General features: G+C 39.8%; 1 protein-coding gene across 1 annotated transcript in view; it reads right to left on the minus strand.

Moving 5' to 3' along the window:
• RBM26 (RNA binding motif protein 26) overlaps positions 1 to 20,165 on the minus strand; it is a 99,030-nt gene that overhangs the window by 68,314 nt on the left and 10,551 nt on the right. The window contains exons 2-8 of the mRNA XM_026662499.1: positions 12,210 to 12,328; positions 7,825 to 7,961; positions 6,781 to 6,869; positions 5,679 to 5,896; positions 4,163 to 4,423; positions 1,644 to 1,883; positions 33 to 173 (exon numbers count right to left, since the gene is read on the minus strand). Of these exons, the coding sequence (XP_026518284.1) occupies positions 33 to 173; positions 1,644 to 1,883; positions 4,163 to 4,423; positions 5,679 to 5,896; positions 6,781 to 6,869; positions 7,825 to 7,961; positions 12,210 to 12,328 (1,205 nt within the window). The remainder of the gene's footprint in view (positions 1 to 32; positions 174 to 1,643; positions 1,884 to 4,162; positions 4,424 to 5,678; positions 5,897 to 6,780; positions 6,870 to 7,824; positions 7,962 to 12,209; positions 12,329 to 20,165) is intronic.

The raw sequence follows: 20,165 nt of genomic DNA on the forward strand, positions 1-20,165 counted from the left end.
TTCTGATTGTGGCCGAAGATTCAGTACTACACCTGTTGCAAAGAGAGAGGGTGGAGCAGGAGGTGGCTGGTGATGAATACCAGTTGTAACAACAGTAGGAACGGAACTGGTTGCTGAGTTTGGAGGAGCATCCATGCCAGCAGGTTGTAAAGGTGGAAGTGGAGGAGGTGGTCCTGTCAAACCAGAAATAAGGAAAAATATTGCATTAATATTTTTATCTGCTTGACAATGGACTCAGCTATCTAAAGTCCCAACTACATCTGCAAAGAAATATGTTTGAAAGAAGGGGTTAAGAACAATTCAAACATTCTATTGAATTGCATATAGTAACCTTAACTGCAATCAGTACCTCATATCTGTCAAAATAATTTTTGACTAGTCAAATTGTTATGTTCCATACAGACTACAGAAGCTTTATTTTACTGAATTTGTAAGATCTAATTTGTCTTTTCTCTCTCTTATACAACATAATGTTAGGAAGATTCAGTACATGAAGAAATACTGGGTTGGCAATGAATGTTTGGCCTTATGAACACTTGCAGAGGGACAAAATTTGAAAGTTTATTAAACTATTCACATTCTTTTCTCTGCTAGGTGGATTCTAACAGTTTAAGGTGCCAGTGAGGATGGTTATAACATGATGTTGGCCCATCCATTCATTTTTAGTATTAAAAATTGGATCTGGCAAAGAGACACTCATCAAAAAAGGTATCTTTGAAAAAAGTGGAATCATTAAAAATTACACCATCAATTTAAAATTTGAGACATTTTAAGAGTTTAAAATAATTTCAGGTACTAATTGTTCTTGAATACTTCTACCAAATTACTGTGATTTGTACTTCGTTCTGTTTTTCTCTTATTCATCAACAGAGGGAAAGTCACAAAACCAATTCCCACTAAAATTAAAGAGAAACAGGCATCAAAATCTTAGGCAGCTTTGAAAATCTCAGCCAAAGCACTTCCAAATGCACACTTCCCCCCTCCCCCTTTCCCATTCTATAATGTTGGGCATCCCTAGAAAAAATAGGTTCAACATTTTTCAGACAAAAGTTTAATTTTTGAAGTTGCCTGTGTTCCTTTAACTTTGATAGTTCAAAGGAGTTAGCTCCATGTGTTGTGGATTCTAATGTTTTCTCAGAAGCTGGCCACTTGAGCTTTGGAGATCAAATGTTTCAGAGATAGTATCATTAGAGCCATTTTGAAATTAAAACAGGTTTCAGAGTAGCAGCCGTGTTAGTCTGTATCCGCAAAAAGAACAGGAGTACTTGTGGCACCTTAGAGACTAACAAATGTATTAGAGCATAAGCTTTCGTGGGCTACAGCCCACTTATGCATCCGAAGAAGTGGGCTGTAGCCCACGAAAGCTTATGCTCTAATACATTTGTTAGTCTCTAAGGCGCCACAAGTACTCCTGTTCTTTTTGTGAAATTAAAACAGTTTGCCATGAAGAGAATCCATTTTACCAATATTAACACACACATACTGCAGGACTCACAGGTTAAGATGTGCAAACCAGAGTCCTAAAAGCATTTTAGGAAAAAAAAGCTACAGAAGGCCATTTTAATCTATTCAATACTGAATACAATTCAAGCAACATAAAGGTATTTTAAATCTTAAGAAATTTTTTTTTATTTCTTTTTTACCTGTAACAGGTGGAAGACTAGGTGGTAAAGGGCCTGGAGGTGGCACTGGTGGTCTAAGATTAACAGGTGGAGGACTTAAAATTGGTGGCGGGGGAGGAAGTCCAGGCGGAGGTGGTCCTTCAACAACAGGGGGCTGTGCTGGAAAAGGCAGGATGCCGGGAAGATTCACATCTTCTACAACTACTGGGTCACTTCCATGATCAAAGGGACACATGTCTCCTCTCATACAGAAACCCTTTTCTGAGAAATGAAAAGCACAATTAAATATTACTAGCATTTAACAGCTGATGTTTGATCTTTAAGCAGATACTAAATATTCTGCACATAATGTAGCAGTTAGAAAGGTAAGACCTTTGCATAACAATACAGATTACTTAGAAATTAGGAAGTGAACATCTGGTCATTTAGCATGACTTCTACCTACTCTATTTACAAATAGGCTACGTTTGAGAAAGAGCCAATTTCTAACAAAGAGGCAAAAGAGGGGAACCTGGATGTTATGAAATAGTGTCAGGAATGAGCAAGTTCCAAATTTTTGAAGTATAATCATGGATTTTTCCATCACCAGCAAGTTCAATGCCAACTTTGTGGGGGGTTTTTTAGCTAAGTGCAGAAGAAACTGGTATTGACAAAACATCTCCTTTTGAAAATATTTAGTATCTAATTATTGACTACTCAACACTAGTCAACAGTCCAAGTATAAAAATATTTCAGTACTGCAATATTTAGCCAAAAGTATCTACATTCTTTGTTGCACTTTACAATGTACATGCAAGAGAGTAATAAAATAGTTTTGTTTTTTTTTAAATAAGTACAGTTAAAGCAATTTTCTTCTCTTTTTACTGGTAGGTACAATGTTACTGGGTCTAGCAATATTCTCCATAAGTATTATAGGAACACCTGCTAAAACAGGTAATATCCACAGGTAAAATAAGAGATACAAGCTTTAATTCTTCTCCATCTTTACCATTACCAGATAAGGGTAGAAAAGGATACAGTGGCCCGGCCTAGTTTCAGGGAGAATGATAGAACAGAAACTGGAAAACTCAGTTAGTAGGATTTCACTGTTTTACTAAAGTAGTTAGACTAGGGAGAAGAAATGTGTCTGGAAAAGTTAACAAGGGTGTCAATTAGATTCAAAGAAGCAGAAAAGCTGCTCCAGGTGGTAAGGGCAGTATAGCAGAACAATCTAACGACTGAAGGAAGAGAGAGAAATGTAGGTAACAAGCATTAGAACAGAGAGGGAGACAACTCCAAGGAAGATTCTGAGACTGAGATCTTATATCAGGTTTTAAAATTGACAAAATACAGGATGATTTTAAGGATAGTTTTCAGACAATGATTAGGCTAGAATCTACTATATTTTCAGAAGACTGAACTTTGTAAAGTGATATTTAGGTGACCATACAAAATGAAAAGAGAAAAAATTAGGTTTCAGCAATCGCAACTGATGAAGATGATACTTCAGAAATGAAAATACACAAATTCATGCACCTGAGAAATGTGGATGTTGAGTAGGGGATCAAATCAAACTTCTAGGGCAAAGTCCACACTAGAAAGGTATACCGGTATAGCTACACTGACAAACCCTCCTAGTTTAGAAGCAGTTTAGAGTTACAAAAGCACTTCTTTGCTAGGATAACTGCATCTACACTAAGGCTTTTGCCAATATAAAAATGTTGCAAAACAGAATCACACCTATAACAGACATTACTATATCGGGAAAAGTTTCAAGTGTAAACTTGACCTACATCCTCAACAGCTACTACCAATGTGAGATCTGACATAAGAAAATAGCTGGGACTAGTGGAACTATGGCTAAAAATGCAATTCTTACTGGTTAAGAGGGTATCTGCTTTGGATCAATCTGACTCACTGAGACAAATGCCAACTGTGGCAGAAACATTGTTTGATACAGGCAGAAAGTGTGCAAAATGATTCAATAGTGTAGAAGATATAGATTTCAAGTACTGCCTGTATAAACACAGCACTTAGTAAGTTTTAAAAAAAAGACAGAGTGGTGCACCGAGAAGAAGAGCCTAAAATGTGAGGTTCGAGAAGGTCACTGCCAGTGAAAAAATTAAGCTGATAGGTAAGAGTAAAACCAAGAGCACAAAATGTCCAAGAGTTCCATGAACAGGATCATGCCATAAGGTGGTGATTATGCTCAAAACTATTAAATACAGAACTAGGTTTGAGGGTGATACGGAGTAAGAGAACTAAGGTAAAACAAGAGATCACCACCAATAAGTTCATGTAAAAGAGCAATGCCAGTAATGTGACAGAGACAGAAACTATGCTGGAAACAATCAATGAGGTTGGTTAAAGATAAGTGATTATTAAAGGTAAGTTTAGCTTTTAAGAATTTTGCTAGAAAAAAAGATTGAAAATGAGATGTAGAAGGAGACTGCTTTTGGGGTGGGAGTGCTAAAAGAAGGGGGCAGTGCAGCTTGGAAGGGCAAAATTACATCAGTGACTGGCCACTATTGTTGCATATATGTTTAAGTATCTGAACTTACCATCATAGTCTCTGCAGCGTTTCTTTGGCAATGGAGGTCTTCCATATGAGTTGTGGTCCAACTGTTCTTCATGGAACTCCGACCAACTTTCAGTAGTGTTATTACCATGATGAGTAGGAGCAATAACTGTAATAGTGCTACTCAGCGTAGGGACAGGGTAATGGCCAGATGAAATGTTTGTTACAGACGGAACCGGAGTATAATTGTTTTCTAATGGATCTGTTCTATCCAAATCATATTTTGGCTTTCCCAAATCTCTTTCTGTAAGAAAATAATATACTTGTTTAAAAGTAACAAAATGTCAAAGATCGTAAGCTCCAAAATTAGACCAACTGTTGGATTTGTATGTGTCTGTAAAATACATACAATTCTTTATATACTGTTTCTTTCTTCCCCACCCTGGGGGCGAGGGGGAGAAGAGGAAGAAAGAGGGAGGGAACAATGTCAATGTACTTTTGTAGTCAGGGAATAAATGCACCACCAACAGTCCAGCACTCGTGAGCAACTCTAATCTGTATATGATGCTAGAGAAAATAAATATGGAAAGTAAACACATAGTACTTTCAAACTATCAAGGAATTATAAATCAGAAAAAATGTTGAAGTTATCAAAGCACCTTGTTAGGGTGCTTTAGATCTAAGATCATTATATAAAGTGATGAGGATACACACCATTAAATAGAGAATTTAATTGTCAGTTGGAGTGGGAGTTTTGTGCGCAAATACTGTAAGGTAGAACTTCACGTAGAGCTTTATAAAGCGTAGGGCCCTAACAAATTCACGGACCATTTTGGTCAATTTCATGGCCAGAGGGTTTTAAAATTAGTCAATTTCACGATTTAAGACATTGACATCAGACATTTCAGAGTCCTGTAACCCTTGGGGTCCCAACCCAAAATGGGATTAATGGGGGGGGGGGAGGGAGTGTTGAAAGTTGTTGTTGGGGGGCAGGGGGATGACACAGGATTGCCACCCTCACTTCTGTGCTGCCTTCAGAGCCCAGGTCTGAAGGCAGCAGCCACCAAGCTTCCTGAAGCTAGAGGAGGTTCTCAGAGATGGAGGTGGGTCCAAGATGCTGGGAGCACCTCAGCTGGAGGCTCCTAGCTGCTAGTCCCGACAGATTAACGCAGGGGCCCTGGCCAATTTGGGGGCCCCCAGAAAAATGGGCGCCTGTGCTCTGGCCAAAATTCCCAAACCCAGTGCCTAAAAATTAGGTTCCTAAATCCATTTAGGCACATAAATAAAAGTAACTTGAATTTCAAAGGTGCTGAACACCTCTAGCTCTCATTCACTTATACTGTATTTGTTGACGCACATCAGAGCTCTGAAAAAAAATCAGGATACTTGGTGCCTAAAATAAGGATTATGAAACCTATCTTTAGGCACCCAAGTTTTAACATTTTGACCTACAGTCTTGTAGATAAGTTTATTAAGTAAAGAGCTGTTGTACTTCAAGATAAATATTGTTTTTCATACTGATCATCAACCCATATTTTTAAAGACTAACAAACACCTACCTCTGCTTCGTGTTCTGCTTCTACTTCTGCTCCTGGTCCTGTCCCTATCCCGGTCCCGCAATCGTTCCTTACTCCAACTTCTGCTTCGACTCCTGCTGTAGCTCCGACTCCGCCCTCTTCTTCTGTTGTACCTGTCTCTATATGAATCCCTTCTAGGGGGGTTACGATCATAATCTCTCTTGCGAGAACGTTCATCTTTTTTTCTTTCCTCGCGGCTTCTAAATATTTGGGGAGTTAATTGTTATTTAAAAATAAGAACATTTTGAAAAGATAATTTAAAATGTAAACTCAAACCTTGTAAGGGCTACTAAAATCTCATCAAAAATCATACGTGAAGAACAGAATTTTTCCAGTATTTGTAGGTGCTTAAAACAGGAAAATGAAACATTGGAATTTTCTGCACTGTAATGTAAACCTGTAATAAGTGCAGGTATTTAAAAGCCCTGTTCCTAGAAAATACTGGCACATACACATCTGAAGCTGATGCTACATTTGTTATTGACTTTTGTGCAGTTCTGACTCATTTTGAATGCATGCCTCTAACAGAGTATGAAATCTTTAACTATCAGTCCTCCTTTCTTCCAAAAAGACCTGTTCAATCATCTGTGTAATTTTTTGTTGTATAAAAGCCTACCACCATATCAAGAAAATGTGGGTAAAATATTGCTTTTGTGCCAGGACTTATTTTCCCAGTAGGGCATTTTCACCAAGGTAACAGCATCACAACAACTGAGAGATACTGAAGAGAATGATAGTGCTGTATTAAACAAAGTATTCAGATTACATTTCAAAATTAAATGGGTTATATGTTGTAATATAACCAACCATTTACACTTAATTCTGCTTTGTAAACATTTCTTAAATTGAGTTCTGATGATTTTTAGTTCGTAAAAATCTGAACACAGTCTTCACTGTTACTTGTAAACTGTACTTATCTCAAGTTTGCATATAAAAAAAGCAATCCACAAAAGAACTTGCTTCACAAGTACTCTATTAACATTTAGAAGCATATCACTACAGAAAAATAAAAAACCTTTCAAAATTTAAGCCAACATAATTGGTTCTTGATATAATGCAAGAGTCAAACTAAGTTTATAATTACCTAGTTTCTCGGTACCGAGAGCTTGACTGAGGAGGACTGTGATTTAGTCTTCTAGAAAACTTTTTTTCTCTCTCTTCCTCTTTAATTATCTGGATTTTAAAGTGTAAACAGGAAATCAAAGATAAGCACAACACATAGGGCTTTTTTAAACAGACATAACTAGAATAAAAGAATCTGAAATTCAGTTTTGGCTAAGTGAAGAGAGGCCTAACACTCAACTTGATGGCATCTCTGAAACATGGTAACTTTTTAAGACTGTGCCCAATCTATTCCAAAATTTCAGGGAATGTTCTGAGCATCAATAGGAAAACCCTATTATTTTGATGACAGCTGGAAACTGGAACACCACCAGAAAAGCCTGACTCCCACAATGCCCATTTAGAGGAACATTGTGACACTCCATCCAGTTTATCTCCATACTTCAATCCCATTGCTTGAAATGAGTCCAGAAATAACATTGCAGGTCAGGATTGAGGTGGTTGGACAGAGTTGGGAGGCACAGGGTTTGGGACTGGAATAGCGGGAACTGCTTCAGATCAGATGTTTATATTGAACAGGTTTAGGAGATCTGCCCTTTGACTGTGTCCACACTATGTCTGACTCAGGAGTAGCAAAGTTTTGCCTAGTCGTAACTGTTATAAAATGGGTACTGTCAAAGGGAGAGACACCAAGGCAGGCAGGAGTGTTAGAGCTTAAGGTTTTGTTCCAGGTCAAAACAATTTTTTTGTGTGTGTTACTTTTTGATTTGCTATAAGTTTTTAAAAAATTCATTTTCAGGTCAACCCAAAATGAATTTTGGTTTCATTAGGGAATTAACAGCAAATCAAAAAAACAATTAGCACAGGTCTAGTGATGACTGGCTGACCTACCTTTGATGTCACAATGCTACTGCTCAGGCTCCTCTGCCTGCAGCACCAATTGGCACTGACAAGGGGAAGTTGTTGATAAGAAACTGATAAGGAGAAGCAGCGTGGAAGTATCTTATAAAACTGCTACAGGTTCAGGGATAGAGACTGCACTGCAAAGTATGATTTAAATTCTTACCTCTTCCTTTTTTATGTCTTTTTCTTGGTGTTGAAAAAATTCAACTTTTAGGCTTCCTGATGATGGCTGCTCTGGCGGAGGTAGATAGCTCTTTGTATTCACAGCATCAAAAAGTTTCTCAACAAATATCTGGGTCTCTAAAGATTAAGGGAAAAACAAAGATACCAAGAATTCATGAATGAATTCCTCTAATATCTGGCTATTTCAACCCTCTGCAGTCCATTTAAATATAATGCAACTCTTCCCCTTTGCTTACATTTACAAACCACTGAATACTAGTTAGAAGTACATCTCTACCCCGATATAACGCGACCCGATATAACACGAATTAGGATATAACACGGTAAAGCAACGCTCCGGGGGGGCCGGCTGCACACTCCGGTGGATAAAAGCAAGTTCGATATAACGCGGTTTCACCTATAATGCGGTAAGATTTTTTGGCTCCCGAGGCCAGCGTTATATCAGGGTAGAGGTGTATTATGCTTTTATTGGCAATGAAAATAATGGATACTGATTAATTTTCCAAATATATAGCTCACCAGGAATTGTTTCATAACAGTATAAACTGCATTGTTGAAAGTTATTTAACTTAAATGGAGATAATTTATGTAGCAGACTGCTTTTTTTCCCTGCATTTAATTGCTAGAGAACATATTACTCTAAAATTCTGAACAATTTAGGCAGTGCAAATGTATTTAAAGATCAGTTTTGGATATCTTCCATTCCTGGACAACCAAGGGGCAAAGAAAATAGCATCAAGATCATAAATATGGTTTTAATAGGACCATAGATACACATGGTACTTTAAATAAGGCACTGCAAAACATTTAGAGATGGTTTTTTCACCAGGGCATTTACTCCGATTAAAGACTTTAAAAAGTGGATCTTTAATACAACTGGTTTAAGAGCAGAGGCACAGGTGTAGCAAATAGAGCTGTAAACAGGGGTGTTTGAATGGTAGTTCTGTTGGAGAAGGGAGGAAACAAGCTTCTGGTCTTTAGGGGCAGTGAGTGAGTTTTTTGTGGGTGTAGTGTCTCTTTTTCTGCTTTGTGTGTATGTCTCCCCCCCCCACCCCCCTTGTTCATTTTGTCAAGGCTGGTAGGGGGCAGCGTGCTGTGAGAGAAGCAGAGCCCTGATTAGGGGCAGGGCTTCCATGGTTAGGGGGCTTATAAAGGCAACCAGTCAGCCAGCCAGTGGCTCAGGAGCAGCAAACAGATCTGTAAACAGGGGAGTCTGAGAGGGAGTTTGGGAATGAGGTGTATGTGGTGTTCTGGTTTTGTTTTGGTCTTTGATGGTTTTTATTTTTCCCCCTTGGCAGGAATTTAGTAAGGAAGGCTATGACAGGTACAGTGGCAGCAGTCGTAGTGACTGAAGCCATGGAAGAGACAATGAATATGACTGGATGTGGAAGCTGCAGGATGTACATGATCCTAGAGCAGGTACCTGAAAAAAGCTTCGTTTGTATGAAGTGCTGCTTGATAGAGCTCATGGAAGAGAAGACTCGAGGCTTGGAGACGCAGGTGGAAAGTATGATTGAGTTTTGAAGGGGTTTTTCAATAATGATGGAGCAAAGGCATGAGGAAAAGTCAAGACTAGCATGTGCAAACTGGACTGAAAAACTCAGAGGGGAGACTACTGGGTGAGGAAATTGGTCAGTGGAAGCATGTGACAACAAGAACCAGGCAAAGGAAAAGATCAGTTAGTGAAGGAGAAATAGACTCAGGAACAGGTTTGCTGAGTTGGATAATGAAGGAGGGGCACAGCAGGCTGCAACTGAAGGAAGGAGGGCAATGAAGAAGAGTAGAACGGCTAGTCCTGTAAGAAAAAAGGAAGAGCCAATGGAGATACCCAGAATTCAGAGCCACAGGAGGATACAGGATGACCTGCAGAAGATTATAAGGGAGAATAAAAGATAAGACGACTTGCAGCCACAAAGAACACGAGAAAGGCCAGCAAATCATGCTATCACTAGTCAAAGGTAGGTCTATGTCATGGATCGGCAACCTTTGGCATGTGGCCCATCAGGGAAATGCGCTGGCGGGCCAGGACGTTTTGTTTACCTGCAGCGTCCATTGGTTCGTCCAATCGCAGCTCCAACTGGCCACAGTTCGCCGTTCCAGGCCAATGGGGGCTGCGGGAAGGAATATCTTACAAGAAGATCTGGATGATTTGTAAACTGGCGTAATAGAAATGGGATGAAGTTTAATAATGCAAAGTGCAAGGTCATGCATTTAGGGACTAACAACAAGAATTTTTGCTATAAGCTAGGGACTTATCAGTTGAAAGTAAGAGAGGAGGTGGTGTATTGGTTAATCACAGGATGACTATAAGCCGTCAAAGTGACGAGGCTATGAAAAAGGCTAATACGGTCTGAGGATGCATCAGGTGACGTATTTCCAGTAGAGACATGGAAGTGTTAGTACCGTTACACAAGGCACTGGTGAGACCTCATCTGGAATACTGTGTGCAACTATGATCTCCCATGTTTAAGAAAGATGAATCCAAACTGGAACAGGTGCAGAGAAGGGCTACTAGGATGATCCAAGGAATGGAAAACCTACCTTACGAAAGGAGACTCAAAGAGCTTGGCTTGTTTAGCCCGACCAAAAAAAGGCTGAGGGAAGATATGATTGCTCTCCATAAATACATCAGAGGGATAAATACCAGGGAAGGAGAGGAGTTATTTAAGTTAGGTGCCAATGTGGACACAAGAATTAACTTCTATAAACTGGCCATCAACAAGTTTAGGCTTGAAAGTAGACAAGCCATTAGAGGAATGAAGTTCGGGGGGGGGCAAAAAACTTAACTGGCTTCAAGACTGAGCTTGATACGTTTATGGAGGGGAATGATGAGATTGTCTACAGTGGCATGTGGCCCACTGCCAACTGTCAGTAACAAACATCCCGAACTGCTGGAGACGGAACACTAGATGTGGAGGGCTCTGAGTTACTACAGAGAATTCTTTCCCAGCTATCTGTCTGGCGGGTCTTGCCCACATACTCAGATTCTAACTGACAGCCATATTTGGGGTCAGGAAGGAATTTTCCCCAAGGTCAGACTGGCAGAGACCCTGGTGGTTTTTTGCCTTCCTCAGCAGCATGGGGCACAGGTCAAACTTGCAGGTTTAAACTAGTGTAAATGGTGAATTCTCTGTAACTTGGAGTCTTTAAACCATGATTTGAGGACTTCAGTAACTCAGCCAGAGGTTAGGAGTTCATTTCAGAAGTGGGTGAGGTTCTGTGGCCTGCAATGTGCAGGTTGCCAGACTAGGTGATCATAACATTGAAGTTTATGAGTCAACATGGTGAAATTATTACCAAATGTTAGCAAGTATACAATCACTGAAGTCCATCTCCATATAAGATGGTCCATGGTACAAACATTTTGGAATGGAGTTTTAAAGATGACTTGTCAACTAACACAGCTAGCCTTGTATTCCTGCTATTTTTTTTTCCAAATCAGAAGTATTTTCGTAATAAGAGGGGGAGTAGGCAGTGTGCTTACGCTGCCAAACACACAATGGAAATATGATCCCCAAAATGATGTAATCTTAGTGATCAACCAGCCTACTTGGAAGCAATAATAGAAGGCTTATTGTTAATTGTACAGTAAGTACAATATGCCCTCATATTGTATACCAAAGAGGAAGATGTAGTCCCTACCCCAAAGATCTTACCTTCTAACTCATACAGCATACTGACAAAAGAATGGGTAAACAGAAGTCTGGTTTAAGGAGAGACTTTAACGGAGGCTAAAAGGTTGGCACATAAGTGTACAAAGGATGAAAACTTGGACAAATTAAAAGAACTGAAATGGGTGGATAAGATTGTCTCAGAGTTGCCCTCTGTAGTCATGTCCTGAGAAGCAACAGAATTAAGGTTATTTGAGTGTCTTATAACGGCACTGCCATAATCAAAAATGTTTGTTTCTCTTTTAAATTTAAACGTAATGACTTTCTTGTATTTCCAAACTGTTTTAATTACTACAACCTTACCTCAATTTACCCTAAAATTAGTGATGTATGCTCTCAAGCTTATCTCAAGTTTAATTTTGGGGGGAAGGTAAAGGGACATATATTTCACACTCCCAAATATGTACTCAGTTCCAGTATATCTATTAGGATAAAAAACTTTAGTGTCCTTATTTACATAGTTCGTGGAAAATTTAAGCTGTACCCAGGATATATATTATACTGATACCATACAATACTGCTGTTTTTTGTTAAATTTCATAAATTATTTTCTTCATGCAACTGAATTAACCGCACTTAACGAAGGCTCATAAAAAAGATAAATAGCAGTTAATCCTAAATTAAGCTGAGTACACAAACATCAATAAGCAAAGCAAATCACTGAAGTTTTATAGTCACAGCGAAGACTTCTTACCCTTTTGAAGAAATACATCCAGCTGATCAACACATAATGCCTTCAGCTCTTTCTCACTTTTATCCTTCTTTACCAAGGCAAGAACGTATTTAGCTAGGGCTGATGGATCTGCATCACATCTGTAAATAATTGATAAAAATATAGAATTCAGTAATGAAAAACTCAAGACTGCCCGAACCTGGCACAATACACACATCTAGGGCTCATTTCTGCTGCTATTGAAGTCAATTAAACTTCCAATCAATTTCAATAGGAAATGATAAGATTGGGCCACAAAAAACCCCACCAAAGTTATCTTAAAATACCTAATCTTTTGGATATTAGCAATTCATCTTCATCTACCTACGTTACACAAGAAGATAATATCATTTAACCTCCTTCACAGAAAAATGAAGTGAATGTATATTACATCTCTGCCACGCTCGTACTGATGCACAGTAGACAACAAATATTAATAACCATGTTGCAGTTCATCTCAAAACATAAGATTACAGCAGGAGATAATAATTTACACCTGATTTGTGTAAACTTTTCTGCGATATGCTGATATGAACTATAGCTGCTATTTCTACCTGCTCTACAAAACAGACTGCCCCTCAGCATTGACCACAAACATTATTTTGGACCTGTTGCCATCTAGATATCAGTGTTGAAGTGTTACTAAAGTGAAAAATAGTAATAGCATAATTAGGAAGGCAACATGAATTGTAATGACAAGTAAAGGTTAATTCTGGGGGGTGAAATATGGATGCTAATGAAGTTAAAGGAAATTTTGCCATTGACTTCAATAGTGCCAGGATTTCACCCTTGATATCTAGTATCCTCTTCTTGATCCCTATACCAAAAGGGCTAAAAATGCTACAGAGAGAACACCTCCCACCCAACTGAGATCTTGGGTCAGTTAAGTAATGGCACTGTGAAAAAAGTTCTATTCACTCCTCTTCAAATGTAAGGAAGACAGAAATGTTGTCTTGAGTAGCAAGTTAAAGCAGGAGAGATTCTTTGTATTCTAACATCCTTTAGTTCCATCACATTGCCAAAGGAGGATTGTTCCCTAGAGCAGAGGTTCTCAAACTGTAGACCACAAAGCTCTTGGTAGCAATGTGCAGAGTTAGTCAGTTAACATTGTACCAGATCTTTGTTTCCAGCTGCTAAATGGCCTTAAAAGAAACTAAAAACACAATAAACTCCCCTACTTTTTCCATGTAGGAATTCCTGAAGTTGCCACAGGGAAAGTCAAATAGTGAATGGGAAGAGAGATGATCTGCATAATCACAAATGAGTAGAATGGGGCACCACAAGACTGTATTAAAATTATCTACATTATGCATACATTTGAGAACCCCTACCCTATATTTTCTAGCACTTTAGCTAGTCTTATTTTGTCATGTATTTGGTAACAGATTGAGTTGGCTAAAATTCTGTTTTCAAAACCCCTGTAAACAGTGTTCATACACCATTACTACATACAGGCAAGTGCACCAACACATGGGAGAAATGAGGTGTTCAAGTTTGTTCAAGTTTCAATGGAAGCTCAAAATGCCAGAGGGGGGGAGGTTTCAAGGAAAAGCATTAAAGCACTGAGGCAAAAATAATCAAAAACATTAATGCAAAGGCTACAAAGGATAAAAGTTCAGGCCTTCAAGTAAAGCACTCAAAGGCCAGGTCTATGCTAAATATGTTAGATTGACACAGCTACGTTGAAAGAGCCACACCCCGAGCAATGTTGGTAAGCTGACCTAACCTCCAGTGTAGAGCAGCAGCAGCAGCGATCCCTCAATTTGAGAATGATCTCTACCACAGATTTACATATGGGTCCTAAGATGACACAGGAGTTCAATCCTGGAAAACACAGATCCGCCCACTGTAGGTACAGACATTTCCTGGTCGGCCAGCTGCCTGCTGGGAGGAAGTTCTTTCTTTTTCCTTCCTTCTCTCTTTTCGGCTTCGAGGGCAGGACACTTCTCCTCAAAGCAGGCCACTTCCTGCTGGGAGGATGTGGTGCCAGTGGGGTCAGTTGGTGGCTTGCTCCTCCCAGCTTGTGATATCCGCACACAATGTCCAGCCCAGCCAAGCCTCTACATCAGGTGGATTTTATATACATATTTTAAAGACTCAGAAAAACAAAAACAAAAAAAAACAGCTAATCTGTTTCCAAGAAGGAGGTTAGAGAAAAATAAATTGTCAGTATTAAAAATTTCTTTCAACTGTTTCTTTGAAATGCTCTAGTGCCCCCATGTTTTAGAGCAGGGACTTGAAATTTGGCAGGAGGGAAGACCTGTGGAGGAAGGGATGTCAATATGGTTCCACATGATGAAATCTGTGTTTTGTTTTGTTTTTAATTTTTAAAAAAAAAACAAGGAAATACATAAAGCTTAAGCTAAAATAATGATGCTAGAGTTACATGATCAAGCACTCAAAAATTGAGAAATGCAAAAATTAAAGATGCTCCTGCAAATTTAATTCAGTACCCTCAATGCATATGCACGATGCAGTCTTTATTTACATTATCACATACTATTTGTCCTACAGAACTCGTCTTCATTCAATGGATAGACAGTGATTAAGAAGAGATGCCCTTGTGTTAAACATCTGGCTTGGCATTTGGGAGAGTTTAATAGTTTTCCAGGCTTGACCACAGACTTTCTATATGACGTTGGGTAAGGCTATCATAATGCATACGCACAATGGGGCTGAATTAAGACTCTAAGATATGTAGGTTCTTATACCACACATCACTGTAGGATATGAGCATTGTCCAGTATTATATTAAGTGAGTTGACTAACATCTGTGATTTATTGTTTGCTCTCTCATCCTTTCACCAAGGGGAAACATGTATACAGTACAGCAGTGGTTTTCAACTTTTTTTTCATTTGCGGACACCTAAAAAGTTTCAAACAGCGGTGTGGACCCCTTTGGAAATCAGACACAGTCTGCAAACCCCGATGGGTCCGCAGACCACAGATTGAAAACCACTGTTTTATGGTAATGACCAACTTTCACAGACTCCTTAGTCATCGTCTGCAGACCCCCAGGGGTCCACAGACCATAGGTTGAAAACCACTGCAGTAGAGCATTGTATTTTGTTGCTGTTGGATTTTTGGGTTTGTTTGGGGTTTTGGGGTTTTTTTTTTTTTAATATATAAACACATTTCTCTTTGCTCATATTTGAGAAGGCAAGGTCAAAAAAATGTGCCTTGCACTTGCAGTGCACAATTGAGAGATTTGTAGTGGTCCTTAGTTACTGGGGGAGTTTGTTTCAGTTTCAGGCTTACCTACAAGAAAATTCTGTCTCCCACACAGAATAAGCTTACCCTCATTGTAAAGACTTTCATTGTGCCAGAAGAGGAAGGTGTCAACTCCAGTCTTCATCCTGAGGCATCAGGCAAACTTTTAGATATGCTGGGCCCAGGGCACTGAGCATCTTCAAAATAAGGACCAAGTCCTTGAACTTGACTCAGTATTATATAGGAAGCCAATGTAGGGAGCGGAGGCCAGGTCTGATGTGTTCACAGTAACCAGTGTTGCTCAGAAGACATGCTCCAATGTTCTATGCTAGTTGGAGCTTCCTAAGTGCTGAAGGCTTCATGCCCAGGTATATTGCATTGCTGTAGTCCAGTCCTCAGGCAACAAAGGCACGAACAACTGAGATCAGGTCATGGTCTCCCAGGACAGGACAGTCTCCTGGCCAGCCAGGGATGGTAGAAAGTATTACTGAAGGATTTTAATCCTTAAGAACGTGTGTCAGCGAGAAATCAGATCATTACCAAACTATGGACTGAATTGACTAATTGTGGCTATGTACCTTCAGCCAAAGGAGACTGCATAGTAGCTGCAAATTTCAACTCTGTGCACCAGCATCACTTCTATCTTGCTTCAATTCAGCTTCAACCAGCTGTTCTTCATTCATAAGCAGATCTGCTCCAAGCATTGGGCCAGCTTGGTTGTAGTGGCATGGTGTACCCCCCGACAAGCCCCACTCCCACTACACCACCCCGATGAGCAACCCACACCCAGATCCCCACCCTGCTGAGCCCCAAACAGCTGCACTTGGATCTCAACCCTACTGAGCCCGGCTCCCCCAGCATCTGGACCACCCACTGAGCCCCCCACATCCAGCCCCTCCGCTGAGCTCTATCCCCACCCACACTCAGACCCCCCCCCCCACTGAGCTCCAACAACCTTCCTTCACGTGGATCCCCCTGCAGAGTCCATTACCGTTGCACCCAGAACCTCCCCAACAAGCCCCTGTGCATGCAGATCCCCCCGCACCCAAATCCCCCACTGAACTGCCTACACCCAGACTGCCCCACACAGAACCCTCTCAGCCCACATCTGGATTCCCCCCACATTTGGATGCTGCTTTGCTGAGCCTGCTTGGTACACCTGGCATGGAGGGGCAGGACTCTGGGGTGTTTCTGGGGCAGGCATAGTACTTGCGCTGTGTCAGGGTTGGGTGCAGCCTCACCAATGCGTCCATGTCCTGGGAGGGGGGAGCTGCACAGTAACCTCCCCCCTCTGTGCAGCCAGTATCCTGTGCTCCCCAATGCCATGCTGGAGTCTGCACATTTATTTGACAAATAAAATTTGCAGAATTTTAAAATATTGTGTGCAGAATTTTAAATTTTTTAGGGCAGAATGCCCTCAGGAGTAACGGTGAGAAATAAGTAGAACTGTATCTCATCTGCACATTGCTGACACTTGAGTCCACATCACCTGACCAATTCACCTAGTGGCTGCATCCATATGTTGAATAGGGCCAAAGGGAGAACTGACCTTTGTAGGCCTACACAAATGAGGAGTCTAGTGGTGGAGATGCAGTTTCCCTAAGCAATCTTAATTCTAGTATTTCCTACCTTTGGAGTGCTTGACTTTGCAAGATTAATATTTTAATGTTCCTTAATGCAATTTTAATAATGTCACTTCACATATAAGCAAGATTTTTGTCCCTCCTTCTTCAAAAGGTGTATGCCAGTTACTCCTAAGAGAAATAACTGTCTAGCGATTATATGGAACACACCACAATATTTTTAAAAAAATCTTTAATAGTACCTATCCTCACTAGTCTTAATAAAGTTACAACATTTTTACATAGAATTAGAGAAGATGAAATAGCTTTAATGTTTATATTTTTAGTTTTACAAGACAGACATTTTTCCAAAAATGGCATATAAAGTGAGTGACTTAGCAGTTAAAATTTGAGGAGCAACTAGCAAAAAGACACAAAAACCAATGGCACTTTTTTTTTAAAGTATATCAGAAGCAGAAAGCCTGCCAAACAATCAGTGGGGCCACTGAACAATCGAGTTGCTAAAGGACCACTCAAGGAAGACAAGAACATTGTGGAGACGTTAATTAATTCTTTGGATCCTCACATCCATTGCAGAGGATGTGAGGGAGATTCCCAGATCTAAGCCATTCTTTTTAGGAGATAAAGCAGAGGAACTGTCCCAGACTGAGGTGTCAATAGAGGTGGTTTTGGAACAAACTGATAAATTAATCAGTAATAAGTCACCCAGACCAGATGAAGAACAGGAGTACTTGTGGCACCTTAGAGACTAACAAATTTATTAGAGCATACGAAAGCTTATGCTCTAATAAATTTGTTAGTCTCTAAGGTGCCACAAGTACTCCTGTTCTTCTTGCGGATACAGACGAACACGGCTGCTACTCTGAAACCAGACCAGATGTTATTCACCTAAAAGTTCTGAAGGAACTCAAATATGAAATTGCAAAACTACTGACAGTGGTATGTAACCTGTTCCTTAAAACAGTCTCTGTACCAGATGACTGGTGGATACTCAATGTAACATTGATTTTTTTTAAAAAGGCTCCAGAGGCGATCCTGGCAAGTACAGGCTGGTAAGCCTACCTTCTGTACCATGCAACTGGTTGAAACAATAGTAAAGAGGAGAATTATCAGAGTAGGTTGTGAAAGAGTCAACACAGCTTCTGTAAAGGGAATCATGCCTCACTAATCTATTACAATTCTCTGACGGTGTCAACAAGCAGGTGGACAAGGGTGACCCAGTCAACGTAGGGTACTTGGACTTCCAGAAAATCTTAGACAAGGTCCCTCAACAAACGCTCTTAAGTAAATTAAGCAGTCATGGGATAAAAAGGAAGGTCCTCTCATAAGTAGGTAACAAAATGCAAAGTAATTCACATTGGAAAACATAATCCCAACTATATATATAAAATGATGGGGGGGGGGTCTAAATTAGCTGTTACCACTCAAGAAAGAGATCTTGGAGTCATTGTGGATAGTTCTCTGAAAACATCCACTCAATGTGCAGCGACAGTCAAGAAAGCTAACAGAATGTTGGGAATCATTAAGAAAGGGATAGATAATAAGACAGAAAATATGCTATTGCCTCTATATAAATCCATGGTACGGCCACATCTTGAATATTGTGTGCAGATGTGGTCACCCCGTATCAAAAAAGATTCTAATGTATTGGAAAACAGGGAAGGGCAACAAAAAATATTAGGAGTATGGAACAGCTTCCATACAAGGAGAGACTAATAAGACAGACTGTTCAACTTGGAAAAGAGACAACTAATGGGGGATATGATATAGATCTATAAAATCATGGTGTGAAGAAAGTGAATAGGAAAGTGCTATTTACCTCTTCACAAAATACACAAAAAATGGGTCCCCAATGAAATTAATAGGCAACAGGTTTAAAACAAACATAAGGAAGTACTTCTTCACATAACACAGTCAACCTGTGAAACTAATTGCCAGGGAATGCTGTGAAGGCCAAAAATATAACTGGGTTCAAAAAAGAGTTAGATAAGTTCATAGAAGATGGGTCCATCAATGGCTATTAGCCAAGATGGTCAGGGACGCAACCCCAGAGTCTGGGTGTCCCCTCTTGAATGCCAGAAGCTGCGACTGGATGACAAGGGGTGGCTCACTCAATAATTGCCATTCTGTTCATTCCCTCTGAACCATCTGGTACCGGCCACTGCCGGAAGATAGGATATTGGGCTACCGGTCTGACCCAGTATGGCAATTCTTACATATTTTTTTAAAATACAAGAATATGTTTTAGGATGCAAAACAATCTATGAGAAATTATATATGATCACATAATTAGAATGTACTGTACATACATGAGGAGTGTTACGACTACACTCCCAATTAACTGTTATATTGCTGACTTAAGTGTTTCACTACGCAACTTTTTTATTGGTTTTCTTTATGAAATTTTCTTGGTTTTATTTAAATAAATAAAATACACATGCACCAAAAGAAGCAGCTTAAAGGGGAAGAGAGCAAAACTAGAAACTCAGTGTTTTTTAAGTACATCAAAAGCAGGAAGCCTGCTAAACAACCAGTGGGGCCCTTGGACGATCGAGATACAAAAGGAGCACTTAAAAGACGATAAAGTAATTGCGGAGAAACTAAATGAATTCTTTGCTTCAGTCTTCACGGCTGAGAATGTTAGAGAGATTCCCAAACCTGAGCCATCCTTTGTAGGTCACAAATCTGAGGAATTGTCACAGATTGAAGTGTCACTAGAGGAGGTTTTGGAATTAATTGATAAACTTAACAGTAACAAGTCACCGGGACCAGATGGCATTCACCCAAGAGTTCTGAAAGAACACAAATGTGAAATTGTGGAACTATTAACTATGGTTTGTACCCTGTCCTTTAAATCAGCTTCTGTACCCAATGACTGGAAGATAGCTAATGTAACACCAATATTTAAAAAGGGCTCTAGAGGTGATCCCAGCAATTACAGACCGGTAAGTCTAACGTCAGTACCGAGCAAATTAGTTGAAACAATAGTAAAGAATAAAATTGTCAGATACATAGAAGAACATAAATTGTTGAGCAAAAGTCAACATGGTTTCTGTAAAGGGAAATCATGTCTTACTAATCTATTAGAGTTCTTTGACGGGGTCAACAAACATGTGGACAAGGAGGATCCAGTGGACATAGTGTA

This window comes from Terrapene carolina, unplaced genomic scaffold (assembly GCF_002925995.2).
Source record: "Terrapene carolina triunguis isolate 2854851 unplaced genomic scaffold, T_m_triunguis-2.0 Scaffold21, whole genome shotgun sequence".
NCBI lineage: Eukaryota > Metazoa > Chordata > Testudines > Emydidae > Terrapene > Terrapene triunguis.